Source organism: Xyrauchen texanus, chromosome 34 (assembly GCF_025860055.1).
Source record: "Xyrauchen texanus isolate HMW12.3.18 chromosome 34, RBS_HiC_50CHRs, whole genome shotgun sequence".
Classification (NCBI taxonomy): Eukaryota; Metazoa; Chordata; class Actinopteri; order Cypriniformes; family Catostomidae; genus Xyrauchen; species Xyrauchen texanus.
In genome coordinates, this window is record NC_068309.1 from 18,503,336 (window position 1) to 18,521,702 (window position 18,367).

General features: G+C 39.2%; 2 protein-coding genes and 1 pseudogene across 4 annotated transcripts; 1 reads left to right on the forward strand and 2 right to left on the reverse strand.

Annotated features, from left to right (window-relative positions):
* Positions 1–4,481, reverse strand: part of LOC127627384 (uncharacterized) — a 43,865-nt pseudogene extending 39,384 nt beyond the window's left edge.
* LOC127627691 (uncharacterized) lies at positions 1,291–11,025 on the forward strand. Of its 2 annotated transcripts, XM_052104183.1 has the most exons (3): positions 1,291–3,436; positions 6,792–7,525; positions 10,881–11,025. In XM_052104183.1, the coding sequence occupies exon 1, from the start codon at positions 1,494–1,496 to the stop codon at positions 2,925–2,927; it is 1,434 nt and encodes a 477-aa protein (XP_051960143.1). In that variant the 5' UTR covers positions 1,291–1,493; the 3' UTR covers positions 2,928–3,436; positions 6,792–7,525; positions 10,881–11,025. The 2 variants fall into 2 exon arrangements, with proteins under 2 accessions (XP_051960143.1, XP_051960144.1); XM_052104184.1 differs by lacking the exons at positions 6,792–7,525; positions 10,881–11,025 and adding an exon at positions 10,147–10,277.
* On the reverse strand, positions 9,771–14,615 carry LOC127627692 (uncharacterized). 2 transcript variants are annotated; one of them, XM_052104187.1, is made up of 3 exons: positions 14,602–14,615; positions 13,611–14,439; positions 9,771–11,219 (listed from the first exon to the last, which is right to left on the reverse strand). In XM_052104187.1, exons 2-3 carry the CDS (start codon positions 14,429–14,431, stop codon positions 10,361–10,363), a joined length of 1,680 nt encoding a protein of 559 aa, XP_051960147.1. In that variant the 5' UTR covers positions 14,432–14,439; positions 14,602–14,615; the 3' UTR covers positions 9,771–10,360. The 2 variants fall into 2 exon arrangements, with proteins under 2 accessions (XP_051960147.1, XP_051960145.1); XM_052104185.1 differs by lacking the exons at positions 13,611–14,439; positions 14,602–14,615 and adding an exon at positions 11,377–11,382 and having other exon boundaries at positions 9,771–11,199.
* Between the last annotated feature and the right edge of the window lie 3,752 nt (positions 14,616–18,367).

Consider the following 18,367-nt stretch of genomic DNA (forward strand, 5'->3'; position numbering starts at 1 on the left):
TTCCTTGTTGTCTGCCCCGTGTTTTCCGTTTCACCCTTCACTGATCACATTCCATGTCATGTTTTCCTTGTTGTCCGCCCCGAGTATCACTGTCCTTGTAGAAAACTACAATTCCCACAATTCCCGGCCTCCCTCACTGCCTGCACTCATCATTGTTCTCACCTGTGTCTCGTTTAGTCTTTATTGTGTCCTTGTGTATTTAAACCCTGTTTGTTCCTCCGTTCCCCTTGTTCGTTCGTGGATACCCCTGCCCTTCGTGGATGTTCGCTGTCTGTCCGTCCCACCAGCTGTGTGTTATTTTGTGTTTGAGTTTGATTTTCTTCCCATTGTGGACTTTTCATTTGTTCCTGGGTTTTTATTCATTTATCGCTGTAAATAAAGCCACACTTAGATCCAACCTCCCGTCTGCCTTCCCCTGATTTCCCCACACCCGTTACAGAACGACCAAACCACACAAATGGATCTAGCGGTGCAACGCTCAAATTACCAACTGCTCTGCCTGAAGCAAGGGGACCGACCGGTAGAAGGCCACATCCACGACTTCCTTGTTCTGGCAAACGTTTCAGACTTTCCTGACTCCTCCCTTGTGGTCTTCTTCCGGGACAACCTGAGCGACTGGCTGAAGGAGCGGTTGCCACCGGCAACGTGCTACTGGAAGCTCCGCGACTTCATGGAGGCAACGTTACTGGTCTGTGGCTCACCGTTTGCCGTGGGCGTTGCTGAAGGGACCCAACCTCTCCTCCCCCTGCGGTGACTCTCCAGTCGTCCATGGCGCTTCCTGTCACGCCAGCTCCACCTGTCAGCAAGATCACTCCCATGCTTCCATGATTGCTTTTCCATGAACCAGTGCGGCCAACTTCGTCTGCCCGGAGGAGGAAGAGAAGACGGGCTTCCGCCTCCGGGCCCACGCCTGTCACTGTGAGCGAGCCTGCGCCCACGCCTGTCACTGTGAGCGAGCCTGCGCCCACGCCTGTCACTGTGAGCGAGCCTGCGCCCACGCCTGTCACTGTGAGCGAGCCTGCGCCCACGCCTGTCACTGTGAGCGAGCCTGCGCCCACGCCTGTCACTGTGAGCGAGCCCACGCCTGTCACTGTGAGCGAGCCCACGCCTGTCACTGTGAGCGAGCCCACGCCTGTCACTGTGAGCGAGCCCGCGCCCCCGTCAGCCACGGTGAACGAGCCCGCGCCCCCGTCAGCCACGGTGAGCGAGCCCGCGCCCCCGTCAGCCACGGTGAGCGAGCCTGCTCCCCCGTCAGCCACGGTGAGCGAGCCTGCTCCCACGTCAGCCACGGTGAGCGAGCCTGCGCCCACGTCAGCCCCGGTCAGCGAGCCAGAGCCCGCATCACCCACGGTCAACCAGCCAGAGCCATTAGCCCCCGATGTCAGTGAGAAAGCGCCGGTAGCCTCGGCCGTCCCTGAGCCAGCGCCGGTAGCCTCGGCCATCCCTGAGCCAGCGCCAGTAGCCTCGGCGTCCAAGAGCCAGCGCCAGTAGCCATGACCATCCCAGAGCCAGCGCCCCCCGAGTCTTCCAGGGCTCCTCCTCCCGAGCCTACCAGGGCTCTGCCTCTCAAGTCTCTCAAGCCTCCCAGGGCTCCGCCTCTCGAGTCTTCCAGGGCTCCTCCTCCCGAGCCTCCCAGGGCTCCTCCTCCCAAGCCTCCCAGGGCTCCGCCTCTCAAGTCACTCAAGTCTTCCAGAGCTCCGCCTCTCGATCCTTCCAGGGCTCCGCCTCTCAAGCCTCTCGAGCCTTCCAAGGCTCCACCCCTCAAGTCACTCAAGTCTTCCAGGGCTCCGCCTCTCGAGCCTCCCAGGGCTCCGCCTCTCGAGCCTCCCAGGGCTCCGCCTCTCGAGCCTCCCAGGGCTCGGCCTCCCGAGCCTCCCAGGGCTCCACCCCTCAAGTCTCTCGAGCCTTCTAGGGCTCCGCCCCTCAAGTCTCTCGAGCCTCCCAGGGCTCCACCCCTCAAGTCAATCGAGTCTTCCAGGGCTCTGCCTCTCAAGCCTCCCGAGCCTTCCACGGCTCCGCCTTCCACGGCTCTTCTCCCCAAGCCTCCTTCGGCTCTGCCTCCCGAGCCTCCTACGGCTCTGCTCCCAGAGACTCTAGGGCCTTCTAGGGCTCCGCCTCCCGAGCCTCCTACGGCTCTGCTCCCAGAGACTCCAGAGCCTTCTAGGGCTCCGCCCCCTGAGCCTCCCACGGTTCCGCCTCCTGAGGCCCCAGGGCTTTCCATGGTTCCGCCTCCCTTGGCTCCGCCTCCTGAGCCTCCAGAACCTCCCCCAGCTCCGCCTCCTGAGCCTCCAAAGCCTCCCTCAGCTCCGCCTCCTGGGCCTCCAGAGCCTCCCTCAGCTCCGCCTCCTGAGCCTCCAGAGCTTCCCTCAGCCCCGCCTCCAGAGCCTCCCTCAGCCCCGCCTCCTGAGCCTCCCTCGGCTCTGCCTCCCGGGCCTCCCTCGGCTCCGCCTCAGAAGTCCTCCTTGGCTCCGCCAGCTCCCTCAGCGGCCACTCCTCCTCCCAGACCTCCTAAACCTGTCCCTGTCCTATGGCCACCTCCCAGGTCTCCTGAACCTGTCACACACCCCCATAGACTGCTTGCCTGCCCTCTCGGCCTCCTCGGTCTGCCTGTCTGCCCTCTCGGCCTCCCTGGTCTGCCTGTCTGCCCTTTGTGCCCCCGTGGACTGCCTAATTGCCCCTTGTTTCCCCCTTGGTCTGTCTATTTCTTCCCAAGGCTACCCCCTCTCTCCTGGGTTCTTTGTTCATTTTTATTGTTTTTGTCTCTGATTTTAGGCCCCGTGTTTTCTGTTTCACCCTTCACTGATCACATTCCATGTCATGTTTTCCTTGTTGTCCGCCCCGAGTCTCACTGTCCTTGTAGAAAACTACAATTCCCGGCCTCCCTCACTGCCTGCACTCATCATTGTTCTCACCTGTGTCTCATTTAGTCTTTATTGTGTCCTTGTGTATTTAAACCCTGTTTGTTCCTCCATTCCCTTGTCGGTCGTTGTTGAATGTTGACGTTTCCTGTTCATACCAATGTTCTCTCATTGTTCTCTCTCCGTTCCCCTTGTTCGTTCGAGGGTACCCCTGCCCTTCGTGGATGTTCGCTGTCTGTCCCACCAGCTGTGTGTTATTTTGTGTTTGAGTTTGATTTTCTTCCCATTGTGGACTTTTCATTTGTTCCTGTGTTTTTATTCATTTATCGCTGTAAATAAAGCCGCACTTAGATCCAACCTCCCGTCTGCCTTCCCCTGATTTCCCCACACCCGTTACACAATGAAGATTTTGGAGATAACTCAATACAATAAAGCATATTAAGGTGCTTTGACTTACAACTGCTAGTTCAGCCAGGAAGTTTACACATCTGTTTAGAATAACAAACATTACAATGACATGAATACAAGCCTTTGTACTGTGAGTTGAGAGCATTTGACTACCGTGCGCACACAGTGAGGTTCTCACTTGAAACTGAAGCAGAAATGTAAATTTTTTGAGTTACAAATACTAGGAAATGTGAAATACTTTGAATCTACACGCAAATGCATGTTAGACCAACATTTTTGTCCAGCTTCAACCTATGAAAATATTGTAGGACATTGCCAGCATTGACTGTACAATTCTGAATAAAATATCATTTTTTGTTGCTCAAAACAAACACCACAGACTCTTTACTTTGGACGAATTACATCAATGACTGCGATTCGTCTCGGATTCCAAACACGGTCAAGTCCGCTTAGTGCAATGCCAAATTTTATGGGGCACCAGGCAGTGTCATACCCACGATCCTGACAGTTTTCTTTCATTGGGTGACCTTGATTGTCAATCTTTATTACTTTCCCAAAATTAACCTTCACTTTCAGAACACGTTTCTGTTGAATGGGAACATCATGATTGATCTTTGTGCTGGCTTTGTCTAGATGTCGGCTGAGATAGACACCTTGTCTAAGTATGCCACCGGATTGACGAAAACCAAATTCTTTAATTTTTTCTGCATCCTTCTTTGTTGTGCCATAGAACATTGTGTAGATTTTATACTCAACTGGATCTTCTGTGCTTTGAAGACAGGGTGGAATTTCATCAATAAGAGTAATTCGTTTCGGATCCCAAACACAGTCTTCTTCAAGACCACTTTTCACCATGCCACAGTTTGGAGGGCACCAGGCAGTGTCATAACCATAATCATGCCAGGTTTTCTGCAATGGATGACCTTGATAGTTGATCTTTATCACTTTCCCAACATTGACCTTCACTCTCAGAACCACTCTCTGGTTCTCAGGTAGATCTAGGGGGTATTTGGAGGCCTTCTTTAGATCTCTACTGAGGTAGACACCAGACCCAAGCATCCCTACAGAAGACCGTTTAAAGCCATTAACCTTGATGTGCACAGCAGCCTCCCTGGATGTGCCATGATACATCCTGTATACTTTTCCTTCAATTGGTGCTATGTAACTATCAAGGCATGGTGGAACAGCTGGACACAAGTCATCTTCAGCCCACATGTCTGTACCTGGACAAAACACAAATAATCTCAATATCCTCAAATTATTGCGAAAACTCTGGTTACCAGATCACAAGAAGAGAGAGAGAGAGAGATAAAAAGTTTAAATTAAATATATGTCAACAGTATACAAATATAATTGGTTGTTACAAGGTTGGTAGGCTTTATAGAAATAACAAATTAAGCTTACCTCTGATGTTGCTCCTAACTCTGAATGCAGACTTCCTGAAATCTAGTTTATAAACGGCGTACTGTTCAGGGTGTGTCCACGGAAGGTATTACATTGACTTTCAGTTTATCTTCAAAAAAAGTAGTTTGTAGATCTGATTAAACTGTGGCTGCCTTTTAAAGTTCTCCAGCATCCAAAAACAAAGAGAGTCTTACTAATATTTCTCTAAAACCAGTTTATTGATCATTCTGAAGTAAATATGGTGTGATTAGTTTCTATGTTCTTAGTTTCTATGAAAACAAGCAAGGACGGCATTTATCTCTGTTTCATGTTCTGTTTAATATTTTATGAGTAACCTCTGTATATAATGAAGTATGTGTGTTTGTGTAATGAAAAACAGTACATTGACTTCTAAGTAATGTGACCTGCGAAATGCTTATTAATCCCAATTTTTCTTGTTGTTTTACTGTTTTTATATTATTTTAATAAGTATTCTTTAAATTAAATTTTCCAATAAAATTGAAATGACAAGAAGGACTATCAACAGCACAGTTTCCTTTCAAACTAAAATTCCAATATATTTAAAGTTTTGTTTCTGCCGTAAAGGAGTGATTTCCTGTAAATGCTCCACCTAGTCAGAAACTTTGTACACAGCTGTGACAGATGGAGTCTCAACATAAAAGATCAAAAGTGTCAGGGTAATGAACAATAACATTTCACATAGATAAGTGTAGTTGATTTGGGGTCAGAGTACGGTCTGTTGCTTAATCTCTGAGAAATTCAGTCTGAGCAGAGAGTAATCGGACACAAATTCCCATTAAAAATGTAGGCTATTCTAATTATTAATTACGTGAACCAAATTTTAAAATGGAGGGAGTATAGCAATTGCTTAGTGAAATGAAATTTTCTAATTTTATACGATATTGTATGTATAACACTCCACAATTATCAATAAATTCCCAATATTCTTTTCCCCATGTTCAATACAGTAGGTTGAATGTTCAGTTAGCTCAATCTATGAAGTATATTTTTATCTCATGACAAACAGTATATACTCGTTACTTAAAATGTCATACATGTGGCAGGTCAGAAAACATCATGAAAATAATAATTATAACCTGACAGATACTAAATGAGGTCTAGTGTGAGACAGTAACCTGCAGACAGTGTTGGGTAAGACACTAAAAAAAAGTAATTAATTACTAACTACTAATTACATCTTCTACAGTGTCCTTAGATTACTGTACCAATTACTCTGTCTGAAAAGTAATTACATTACTTATTATTAATTACTTTCTAAAACCCTTAACCACCTCGACCAGGGAAAAATACAAGGATAGACATGAAATTGTTCTTTTAATTCTTTCTAATAAATCATATAAAATCAAATAAATTATTCATGAAATGGCCAAAGACTTTCTGGGGCTGCATTTAATTAGAAGATATTTTACATTATACATTTTAACATTAGATGTTAAATTTTGATTTTAAATTCACATATAGTCTATACAGTATTTAACAAAATTACATCAGAAGTAACTAATTAATTTACTGAAAAATTAAGAGTAATCCCTTACTTTACTTTTCAATTAAAAGTAATTTAATTACAGTAATGAATTACTTAGAAATACATTACACCCATCACTTCCTGTGGACAGCTTTAAAAAACAAGCTTCCGCTAATATATTCCACTCATAACAAAATTCCGTTGATATTCCATTGACTTGCTCATGGAAACCAGTTAACTTTTATTCCTGCTTTTGCCCATTTTTAAATAGCTATATAGATTCATATTTACTTCATGGATATATGAAATATCTTAATAAGCTTATATCAAGTATCAAATATCTTACACTACAGTACACAGTAAACCAAGATTAAGTTTTATGTTCCAAATAAAAACCTGAGGGGTAAAAAATATATTGTTCACACTGTAAAATATCCAAGAAATAATTGTTGTGCCAATGAAGATTTTGGAGATAACTCAATACAATAAAGCAAATTAAGGTGCTTTGACTTACAACTGCTAGTTCAGCCAGGAAGTTTACACATCTGTTTAGAATAACAAACATTACAACGACATGAATACAAGCCTTTGTACTGTGAGTTGAGAGCATTTGACTACCGTGCGCACACAGTGAGGTTCTCACTTGAAACTGAAGCAGAAATGTAAATTTTTTGAGTTACAAATACTAGGAAATGTGAAATACTTTGAATCTACACGCAAATACATGTTAGACCAACATTTCTGTCCAGCTTCAGCCTATGAAAATATTGTAGGACATTGCCAGCATTGACTGTACAATTCTGAATAAAATATCATTTTTTGTTGCTCAAAACAAACACCACAGACTCTTTACTTTGGACGAATTACATCAATGACTGCGATTCGTCTCGGATTCCAAACACAGTCAAGTCCACTTAGTGCAATGCCAAATTTTATGGGGCACCAGGCAGTGTCATACCCACGATCCTGACGGTTTTCTTTCATTGGGTGACCTTGATTGTCAATCTTTATTACTTTCCCAAAATTAACCTTCACTTTCAGAACACTTCTCTGTTGAATGGGAACATCACGATTGATCTTTGTGCTGGCTTTGTCTAGATGTCGGCTGAGATAGACACCTTGTCTAAGTATGCCACCAGATTGACGAAAACCAAATTCTTTAATTTTTTCTGCATCCTTCTTTGTTGTGCCATAGAACATTGTGTAGATTTTATACTCAACTGGATCTTCTGTGCTTTGAAGACAGGGTGGAATTTCATCAATAAGAGTAATTCGTTTCGGATCCCAAACACAGTCTTCTTCAAGACCACTTTTCACCATGCCACAGTTTGGAGGGCACCAGGCAGTGTCATAACCATAATCATGCCAGGTTTTCTGCAATGGATGACCTTGATAGTTGATCTTTATCACTTTCCCAACATTGACCTTCACTCTCAGAACCACTCTCTGGTTCTCAGGTAGATCTAGGGGTATTTGGAGGCCTTCTGTAGATCTCTACTGAGGTAGACACCAGACCCAAGCATCCCTACAGAAGACCGTTTAAAGCCATTAACCTTGATGTGCACAGCAGCCTCCCTGGATGTGCCATGATACATCCTGTATACTTTTCCTTCAATTGGTGCTATGTAACTATCAAGGCATGATGGAACAGCTGGACACAAGTCATCTTCAGCCCACATGTCTGTACCTGGACAAAACACAAATAATCTAAATATCCTCAAATTATTGTGAAAACTCTGGTTACCAGATCACAAGAAGAGAGAGAGAGAGAGATAAAAAGTTTAAATTAAATATATGTCAACAGTATACAAATATAATTGGTTGTTACAAGGTTGGTAGGCTTTATAGAAATAACAAATTAAGCTTACCTCTGATGTTGCTCCTAACTCTGAATGCAGACTTCCTGAAATCTAGTTTATAAACGGCGTACTGTTCAGGGTGTGTCCACGGAAGGTATTTCATTGACTTTCAGTTTCTCTTCAAAAAAAGTAGTTTGTAGATCTGATTAAACTGTGGCTGCCTTTTAAAGTTCTCCAGCATCCAAAACAAAGAGAGTCTTACTAATGTTTCTCTAAAACCAGTTTATTGATCATTCTGAAGTAAATATGGTGTGATTAGTTTCTATGTTCTTAGTTTCTATGAAAACAAGCAAGGACGGCATTTATCTCTGTTTCATGTTCTGTTTAATATTTTATGAGTAACCTCTGTATATAATGAAGTATGTGTGTTTGTGTAATGAAAAACAGTACATTGACTTCTAAGTAATGTGACCTCAAGTAAATGCTTATTAATCCCAATTTTTCTTGTTGTTTTACTGTTTTTATATTATTTTAATAAGTATTCTTTAAATTAAATTTTCCAATAAAATTGAAATGACAAGAAGGACTATCAACAGCACAGTTTCCTTTCAAACTAAAATTCCAATATATTTAAAGTTTAGTTTCTGCCGTAAAGGAGTGATTTCCTGTAAATGCTCCACCTAGTCAGAAACTTTGTACACAGCTGTGACAGATGGAGTCTCAACATAAAAGATCAAAAGTGTCAGGGTAATGAACAATAACATTTCACATAGATAAGTGTAGTTGATTTGGGGTCAGAGTACGGTCTGTTGCTTAATCTCTGAGAAATTCAGTCTGAGCAGAGAGTAATCGGACACAAATTCCCATTAAAAATGTAGGCTATTCTAATTATTAATTATGTGAAACAACTTTTAAAATGGAGGGAGTATAGCAATTGCTTAGTGAAATGAAATTTTCTAATTTTATATGATATTGTATGTATAACACTCCACAATTATCAATAAATTCCCAATATTCTTTTCCCCATGTTCAATACAGTAGGTTGAATGTTCAGTTAGCTCAATCTATGAAGTATATTTTTATCTCATGACAAACAGTATATACTCGTTACTTAAAATGTCATACATGTGGCAGGTCAGAAAACATCATGAAAATAATAATTATAACCTGACAGATACTAAATGAGGTCTAGTGTGAGACAGTAACCTGCAGACAGTGTTGGGTAAGACACTAAAAAAAAGTAATTAATTACTAACTACTAATTACATCTTCTACAGTGTCCTTAGATTACTGTACCAATTACTCTGTCTGAAAAGTAATTACATTACTTATTATTAATTACTTTCTAAAACCCTTAACCACCTCGACCAGGGGAAAAATACAAGGATAGACATGAAATTGTTCTTTTAATTCTTTCTAATAAATCATATAAAATCAAATAAATTATTCATGAAATGGCCAAAGACTTTATGGGGCTGCATTTAATTAGAAGATATTTTACATTATACATTTTAACATTAGATGTTAAATTTTGATTTTAAATTCACATATAGTCTATACAGTATTTAACAAAATTACATCAGAAGTAACTAATTAATTTACTGAAAAATTAAGAGTAATCCCTTACTTTACTTTTCAATTAAAAGTAATTTAATTACAGTAATGAATTACTTAGAAATACATTACACCCATCACTTCCTGTGGACAGCTTTAAAAAACAAGCTTCGCTAATATATTCCACTCATAACAAAATTCCGTTGATATTCCATTGACTTGCTCATGGAAACCAGTTAACTTTTATTCCTGCTTTTGCCCATTTTTAAATAGCTATATAGATTCATATTTACTTCATGGATATATGAAATATCTTAATAAGCTTATATCAAGTATCAAATATCTTATACTACAGTACACAGTAAACCAAGATTAAGTTTTATGTTCCAAATAAAAACCTGAGGGGTAAAAAATATATTGTTCACACTGTAAAATATCCAAGAAATAATTGTTGTGCCAATGAAGATTTTGGAGATAACTCAATACAATAAAGCAAATTAAGGTGCTTTGACTTACAACTGCTAGTTCAGCCAGGAAGTTTACACATCTGTTTAGAATAACAAACATTACAATGACATGAATACAAACATTTGTACTGTGAGTTGAGAGCATTTGACTACCGTGCGCACACAGTGAGGTTCTCACTTGAAACTGAAGCAGAAATGTAAATTTTTTGAGTTACAAATACTAGGAAATGTGAAATACTTTGAATCTACACGCAAATACATGTTAGACCAACATTTCTGTCCAGCTTCAGCCTATGAAAATATTGTAGGACATTGCCAGCATTGACTGTACAATTCTGAATAAAATATCATTTTTTGTTGCTCAAAACAAACACCACAGACTCTTTACTTTGGACGAATTACATCAATGACTGCGATTCGTCTCGGATTCCAAACACGGTCAAGTCCACTTAGCGCAATGCCAAATTTTATGGGGCACCAGGCAGTGTCATACCCACGATCCTGACGGTTTTCTTTCATTGGGTGACCTTGATTGTCAATCTTTATTACTTTCCCAAAATTAACCTTCACTTTCAGAACACTTCTCTGTTGAATGGGAACATCACGATTGATCTTTGTGCTGGCTTTGTCTAGATGTCGGCTGAGATAGACACCTTGTCTAAGTATGCCACCAGATTGACGAAAACCAAATTCTTTAATTTTTTCTGCATCCTTCTTTGTTGTGCCATAGAACATTGTGTAGATTTTATACTCAACTGGATCTTCTGTGCTTTGAAGACAGGGTGGAATTTCATCAATAAGAGTAATTCGTTTCGGATCCCAAACACAGTCTTCTTCAAGACCACTTGACACCATGCCACAGTTTGGAGGGCACCAGGCAGTGTCATAACCATAATCATGCCAGGTTTTCTGCAATGGATGACCTTGATAGTTGATCTTTATCACTTTCCCAACATTGACCTTCACTCTCAGAACCACTCTCTGGTTCTCAGGTAGATCTAGGGGGTATTTGGAGGCCTTCTGTAGATCTCTACTGAGGTAGACACCAGACCCAAGCATCCCTACAGAAGACCGTTTAAAGCCATTAACCTTGATGTGCACAGCAGCCTCCCTGGATGTGCCATGATACATCCTGTATACTTTTCCTTCAATTGGTGCTATGTAACTATCAAGGCATGATGGAACAGCTGGACACAAGTCATCTTCAGCCCACATGTCTGTACCTGGACAAAACACAAATAATCTCAATATCCTCAAATTATTGTGAAAACTCTGGTTACCAGATCACAAGAAGAGAGAGAGAGATAAAAAGTTTAAATTAAATATATGTCAACAGTATACAAATATAATTGGTTGTTACAAGGTTGGTAGGCTTTATAGAAATAACAAATTAAGCTTACCTCTGATGTTGCTCCTAACTCTGAATGCAGACTTCCTGAAATCTAGTTTATAAACGGCGTACTGTTCAGGGTGTGTCCGCGGAAGGTATTAAATTGACTTTCAGTTTATCTTCAAAAAAACTAGTTTGTAGATCTGATTAAACTGTGGCTGCCTTTTAAAGTTCTCCAGCATCCAAAACAAAGAGAGTCTTACTAATATTTCTCTAAAACCAGTTTATTGATCATTCTGAAGTAAATATGGTGTGATTTGTTTCTATGTTCTAATGACATTTGTCAAGCTTTCATGAAAACAAGCAAGGACGGCATTTATCTCTGTTTCATGTTCTGTTTAATATTTTATGAGTAACCTCTGTATATAATGAAGTATGTGTGTTTGTGTAATGAAAAACAGTACATTGACTTCTAAGTAATGTGACCTGCGAAATGCTCATTAATCCCAAATTTTCTTGTTGTTTTATTGTTTTTATATTATTTTAATAAGTATTCTTTAAATAAAATTTTCCAATAAAATTGAAATGACAAGGACTATCAACAGCACAGTTTCCTTTCAAACTAAAATTCCAATATATTTAAAGTTTAGTTTCTGCCGTAAAGGAGTGATTTCCTGTAAATGCTCCACCTAGTCAGAAACTTTGTACACAGCTGTGACAGATGGAGTCTCAACATAAAAGATCAAAAGTGTCAGGGTAATGAACAATAACATTTCACATAGATAAGTGTAGTTGAGTTGGGGTCAGTGTACGGTCTGTTGCTTAATCTCTGAGAAATTCAGTCTGAGCAGAGAGTAATCGGACACAAATTCCCATTAAAAATGTAGGCTATTCTAATTATTAATTACGTGAACCAACTTTTAAAATGAAGGGTGTATAGCAATTGCTTAGTGAAATGAAATTTTCTAATTTTATATGATATTGTATGTATAACACTCCACAATTTTCAATAAATTCCCAATATTCTTTTCCCCATTTTCAATACAGTAGGCTGAATGTTCAGTTAGCTCAATCTACGAAGTATATTTTTATCTCATGACAAACAGTATATACTCGTTACTTAAAATGTCATACATGTGGCAGGTCAGAAAACATCATGAAAATAATAATTATAACCTGACAGATACTAAATGAGGTCTAGTGTGAGACAGTAACCTGCAGACAGTGTTGGGTAAGACACTAAAAAAAGTAATTAATTACTAACTACTAATTACATCTTCTACAGTGTCCTTAGATTACTGTACCAATTACTCTGTCTGAAAAGTAATTACATTACTTATTATTAATTACTTTCTAAAACCCTTAACCACCTCGACCAGAGGAAAAATACAAGGATAGACATGAAATTGTTCTTTTAATTCTTTCTAATAAATCATATAAAATCAAATAAATTATTCATGAAATGGCCAAAGACTTTATGGGGCTGCATTTAATTAGAAGATATTTTACATTATACATTTTAACATTAGACATTAAATTTCGATTTTAAATTCACATATAGTCTATACAGTATTTAACAAACTTACATCAGAAGTAACTAATTAATTTACTGAAAAATTAAGAGTAATCCCTTACTTTACTTTTCAATTAAAAGTCATTTAATTACAGTAATGAATTACTTAGAAATACATTACACCCAACACTTCCCATGGACAGCTTTAAAAAACAAGCTTCCGCTAATATATTCCACTCATAACAAAATTCCGTTGATATTCCATTGACTTGCTCATGGAAACCAGTTAACTTTTATTCCTGCTTTTGCCCATTTTTAAATAGCTATATAGATTCATATTTACTTCATGGATATAGGAAATATCTTAATAAGCTTATATCAAGTATCAAATATCTTATACTACAGTACACAGTAAACCAAGATTAAGTTTTATGTTCCAAATAAAAACCTGAGGGGTAAAAAATATATTGTTCACACTGTAAAATATCCAAGAAATAATTGTTGTGCCAATGAAGATTTTGGAGATAATGCAATAAAGCACATTAAGGTGCTTTGACTTACAACTGCTAGTTCAGCCAGGAAGTTTACACATCTGTTTAGAATAACAAACATTACAACGACATGAATACAAGCATTTGTACTGTGAGTTGAGAGCATTTGACTACCGTGCGCACACAGTGAGGTTCTCACTTGAAACTGAAGCAGAAATTTGCATTTTTTGAGTTACAGATACTAGGAAATGTGAAATAATTTTGTTTTGTTGCTCAAAACAAACACCACAGACTCTTTACTTTGGACGAATTACATCAATGACTGCGATTCGTCTCGGATCACAAACACAGTCAAGTCCACTTGGCGCAATGCCAAGTTTTATGGGGCACCAGGCAGTGTCATACCCACGATCATGCCAGTTTTCTTTCATTGGGTGACCTTGATTGTCAATCTTTATTACTTTCCCAAAATTAACCTTCACTTTCAGAACACTTCTCTGTTGAATGGGAACATCATGATTGATCTTTGTGCTGGCTTTGTCTAGATCTCGGCTGAGATAGACACCTTGTCCAAATATGCCACCAGATTGACGAAAACCAATGGTTTTAATTTTTTCTGCATCCTCCTTTGTTGTGCCATAGAACATTGTGTAGATTTTATACTCAACTGGATCTTCTGTGCTTTGAAGACAGGGTGGAATTTCATCAATAAGAGTAATTCGTTTCGGATCCCAAACACAGTCTTCTTCAAGACCACTTGACACCATGCCACAGTTTGGAGGGCACCAGGCAGTGTCATAACCATAATCATGCCAGGTTTTCTGCAATGGATGACCTTGATAGTTGATCTTTATCACTTTCCCTACATTGACCTTCACTCTAATAACAACTCTATCATGTGGACGATTAAGAGGATATCTGCTGGCCTTGTTGAGATCTCGGCTGAGGTAGACACCACGTCCAAGCATGCCACCTTCAGATGGAAAAAAGCCACGGGACTTGATCTGTTGCGCCACAGTTTGAGAGGTCCCGTGATACATTAGGTATACATTACCATTTATAGGCTCTGCATTACTTTGGAGACTTGGTACACCTGGATATAAGTCATCCTCTGCCCACATGATTAAACCTAAAGACAAAAAATAAACCTAAAAACTTTTTAAATGTTCCAGTATGACTAAATAACACCCTACTTAAAATATAAGAGAAAGAAGGGAGGGAAAGGGCTAAGGAAAAGAGTAGAAGTGCAATCACAGACAGTTTTAGAGTGGGGTAAAAATATGAAACTTACCTCTTCAATGATCAATTTAGTCTGAGCAGAGTCTAACACAGATTACAACAGGGAATGGATCTTAGGCACAGCATCTAACCAATAGTGTAAACCACAGGACAGGTGTAATAAAAGTTTTATGACAAGCTCATAAGTAAATTCTGATAGCCTGAAGCATGTTTTGGAGTGAGCAAACTGTAGTGTATGTTAAATTACATATCAGCAAAATATTAGTCATACTGGAACGTTTAAAAAGTTTTTAGGTTTATGTTTTATCTTTAGGTTTCTTTCCTCTGTGCTAACTTCTATACTACTCTAGCTACTCTTGGAATTTGGCAGTATAATACTGTTGACTTTTGAATGACAAAATGCTTGTTATGTTCCTCATTTGTAAGTCTGTTTGGTTAAAGCGTCAGCTAAATGATTATGTGTAATTGTTTTATTCCATGAAATTTAGGCACTTACAATTACTCTCCAAGTGCGAAATAAGATTGGCAAAGATATTATATCAAGTGTGATTGTATTTGAGGCATAACTCAAAATATGTTTAATTTCTCTGCCAGCCCAGAGAATTCCTGTAAATGTAAAGTAGGGCAACAATACGTAATCACATTAATCTTCAAATGGTCAAAGGTTTGTGGATATGAATGTAATCTTCCTGTTCATGATGACTAAAGTTCAGACAAGAAGGCAATACATTCTTTATAATCCAACAGAAAACAAACAAGTTCAAAACATTAGACAGGCCCTGGGCCATGAAATACAGTCCAGGCCAAGACCAAATCATGTAGTAGAGAGAAAATAAAGACAGAAAGAGAATAAACTGATTACAGGACAAGCAGAATCTTAAAAGGGATAGTTCACCCAAAAAATGAAAATTCTCACATCATTAACGCACCATCATCCCATCCCAGACGTGAATGACTTTCTGTCTTTCTTCTGCAGAACACAAACAAAGATATTTAGTAGAATGTCTCAGCTCTGTGGGTCCATACAATTCAAATGAATGGTGGCCAGAACTTTGCAGCACCAAATACCACATTAATACAGCATATTTTTTTGTGCTCTAAGTCCTCATGGTGGCGTAGTGACTCACCTCAATCTGGGTGGCGGAGGACGAATCTCAGTTGCTTCTGTGTTTGGGATGTCAATCTTATCACGTGGCTTTTTGAGCAAGTTGAGTCTTCACGCCATCCACCATGGCATCCACGCACAACTCACCATGCGCCCCACATTATAGCGATCATGAGGAGGTTACCCCATGTGACTCTACCCTCCCTAGCAACCGACCCAATTTTGTTGCTTAGGAAACCCGGCAGGAGTCTTTAACACTGAGCTACCCAGGGCCCCCATAAGGCAGCATAAAAATAATACATACGACTCTAGATGAGAAACAGATCAATATTTAACTCCTTTTTAATCATAAATTCTCCTCCCTGCACAGTAGGTGGTGATATGCCCGAAAAATGAAAATCGCCAAAAACAAAAAAAGACTATGAAGGTGAAAGTGGAGATTGATAGTAAAAAAGGACTTAAATATTGATTTGTTTCTCACCACACCTATCATATTGCTTCTGAAGATATGGATTTAACCACTGGAGTCCTATGAATTGCTTTTATGCTACATTTACAAGCTTTCTTTAGCTTCAAATTTCAGGCCACCATTCACTTGCATTGTGTGGACCTACTGTACAGAGCTGAGATACAGCATTCTTCAAAAATCTAAATTTGTGTTCTGCAGAAATCCTGCATTTTTGGGTGAACTTCCCTTTACATATAAGCACAGCGTAGTTCTAGCGGGAAGACTAGCAGCTGTACATCATCGCACCATTAGCTGGGTAATTCCCAGCCAATCACATGGAAGCCATTGCTTTATAAGTCTGCTCACAATCAACCACATTGCTGTTTCAGTGTGCTAACACGGCAACCTCCACCACCCCACCACCACCAGTTGTGTCCCGTGCTGCACGGGGGGTAGGCTCCACGCCCCCTGCATCCTATCTCCAGCAGGATATGACGGTTCCAAGTACAACTTCTTCGGACCGCCAGACGGGGCCTACGCCAAAGAGAGACATTAATTTCTGTTTTATATTCATCAAATAAATGTCATCTTAAATCTCACTCAAGTCTGCAAGTCTTCCTGATATATATATATATATATATATATATATATATATATATATATATATACAAAAAAAGTATACAAAACAAAAGCATGTGGTCACATGCACATAAAAACAGGGCAGAACAGAACACGGCTTTACGGTAATTAAGAAAAAGGCTATGTGATCAAAAATAGATTCAAATAAATTTAAAGTAGTTTTACATTTCTAGTCGAAAGTCTACACGGACTACAGTTCTTTGTTTCTTTATTTTTTTAAACAATGCACCGTTTGTCTTCTAAATTCATCACATTCTCTTTCCTTTTCTACCCTAAGTATCAAGCATGCATCTGCACTGTATCACCAATTTTGTGACTTCAAAAACAGCTATCAACTGGCAAAAGGAAGTGTACGTTTTATCAGATTTTTTGCAGCTCTTTAATTTATTCTTGAAATTAAATATTTAGCCAGTATGATCTAATATTTTCACTAGTTTCAGTAGTTTCTTACAGTTTAGTAAGCCCAAATTTATGCACCTGTCTAATTTCGTTTTGATGCATTTTGCACATTTTCTGTTCATCCAATGAACCTCATTTCACTACTGAAATATTACTGTGTCCTTCAGTTATTTGATAGATCAAAATGAAATTGCTGATCCAAACACCCAATTATTTATATATGAAAATCATGGAAATTGTCAGGGGTGCCTAAACTTTTGCATATGCCTGTAAAACGTTGCTGGTGAGAAGAATTAGAGGTTTGTTGTTTCATCATATTTAAATCAAAAATGGCTTCAAGAAATAGGTTTATGGAGTAGGAAAGGAATATGCTGCTTACCTCACGGATGACAAATTCAGACTGAACAAATACCACAAGGCCACACATTATAACAAGAGAATAATTTTGCATGTTTCATTGCAACATGCATCTGTCGAATGTACCAGGTGCTGTTTTCTAATTTAACAGATAGAAGCATGTGAATATGAATAAAAGATTTAGACAATTAAATGTATTTTCACCACACAGTGCATGTGTACATAATTCAATGTTTATATTTGTGCATCTCATTGTCCTCATCTTTTTGACACTCAAAAATCATCTAAAATCATCTTCACATCATTATAGTTGTACATTTAACTGCTGCACTATAAGCTATCTCTGAAAAGGATATCATTATTCACAGTTTGAAGCTGGTTTGTTACAATAACTCTGTTTCAGTGGCTTAAAACAGGGGTTTTAAACTGGGGTCCGCATGGGGGGCTAGGGGGTCCACAAAAAATTAAGAGAAAAAAAGTGTACAAACTTTCATTCTGAAATCATTAGATTAATCAAGATTATTTTATTGTATTGACAGCCATTGCAAGAAATAAAAACAGAAATAAAAATAAATTGGCATATATAGTATAATTAAAATATTCTTATTTGTAATAAATACGGGTTGTAATTCACTATTCTCTTTGAAGCTGCTTTGAAATCAAATGTATTGTTTTATTGTAAACTTTTACAATAAACATACAAATTTAAAATAAAATATAAATTTTTTGTATTGAATTGAATTAAAAATGTTCTCTTTCTGGTTTAAACATCTACCATCATAAGCGTATGTCATACCAACATAAGAAAGATACACTGTTAACTTCATAAGAAGTAAATATTTTCCATACAATAATTTAATAATTTCTTAT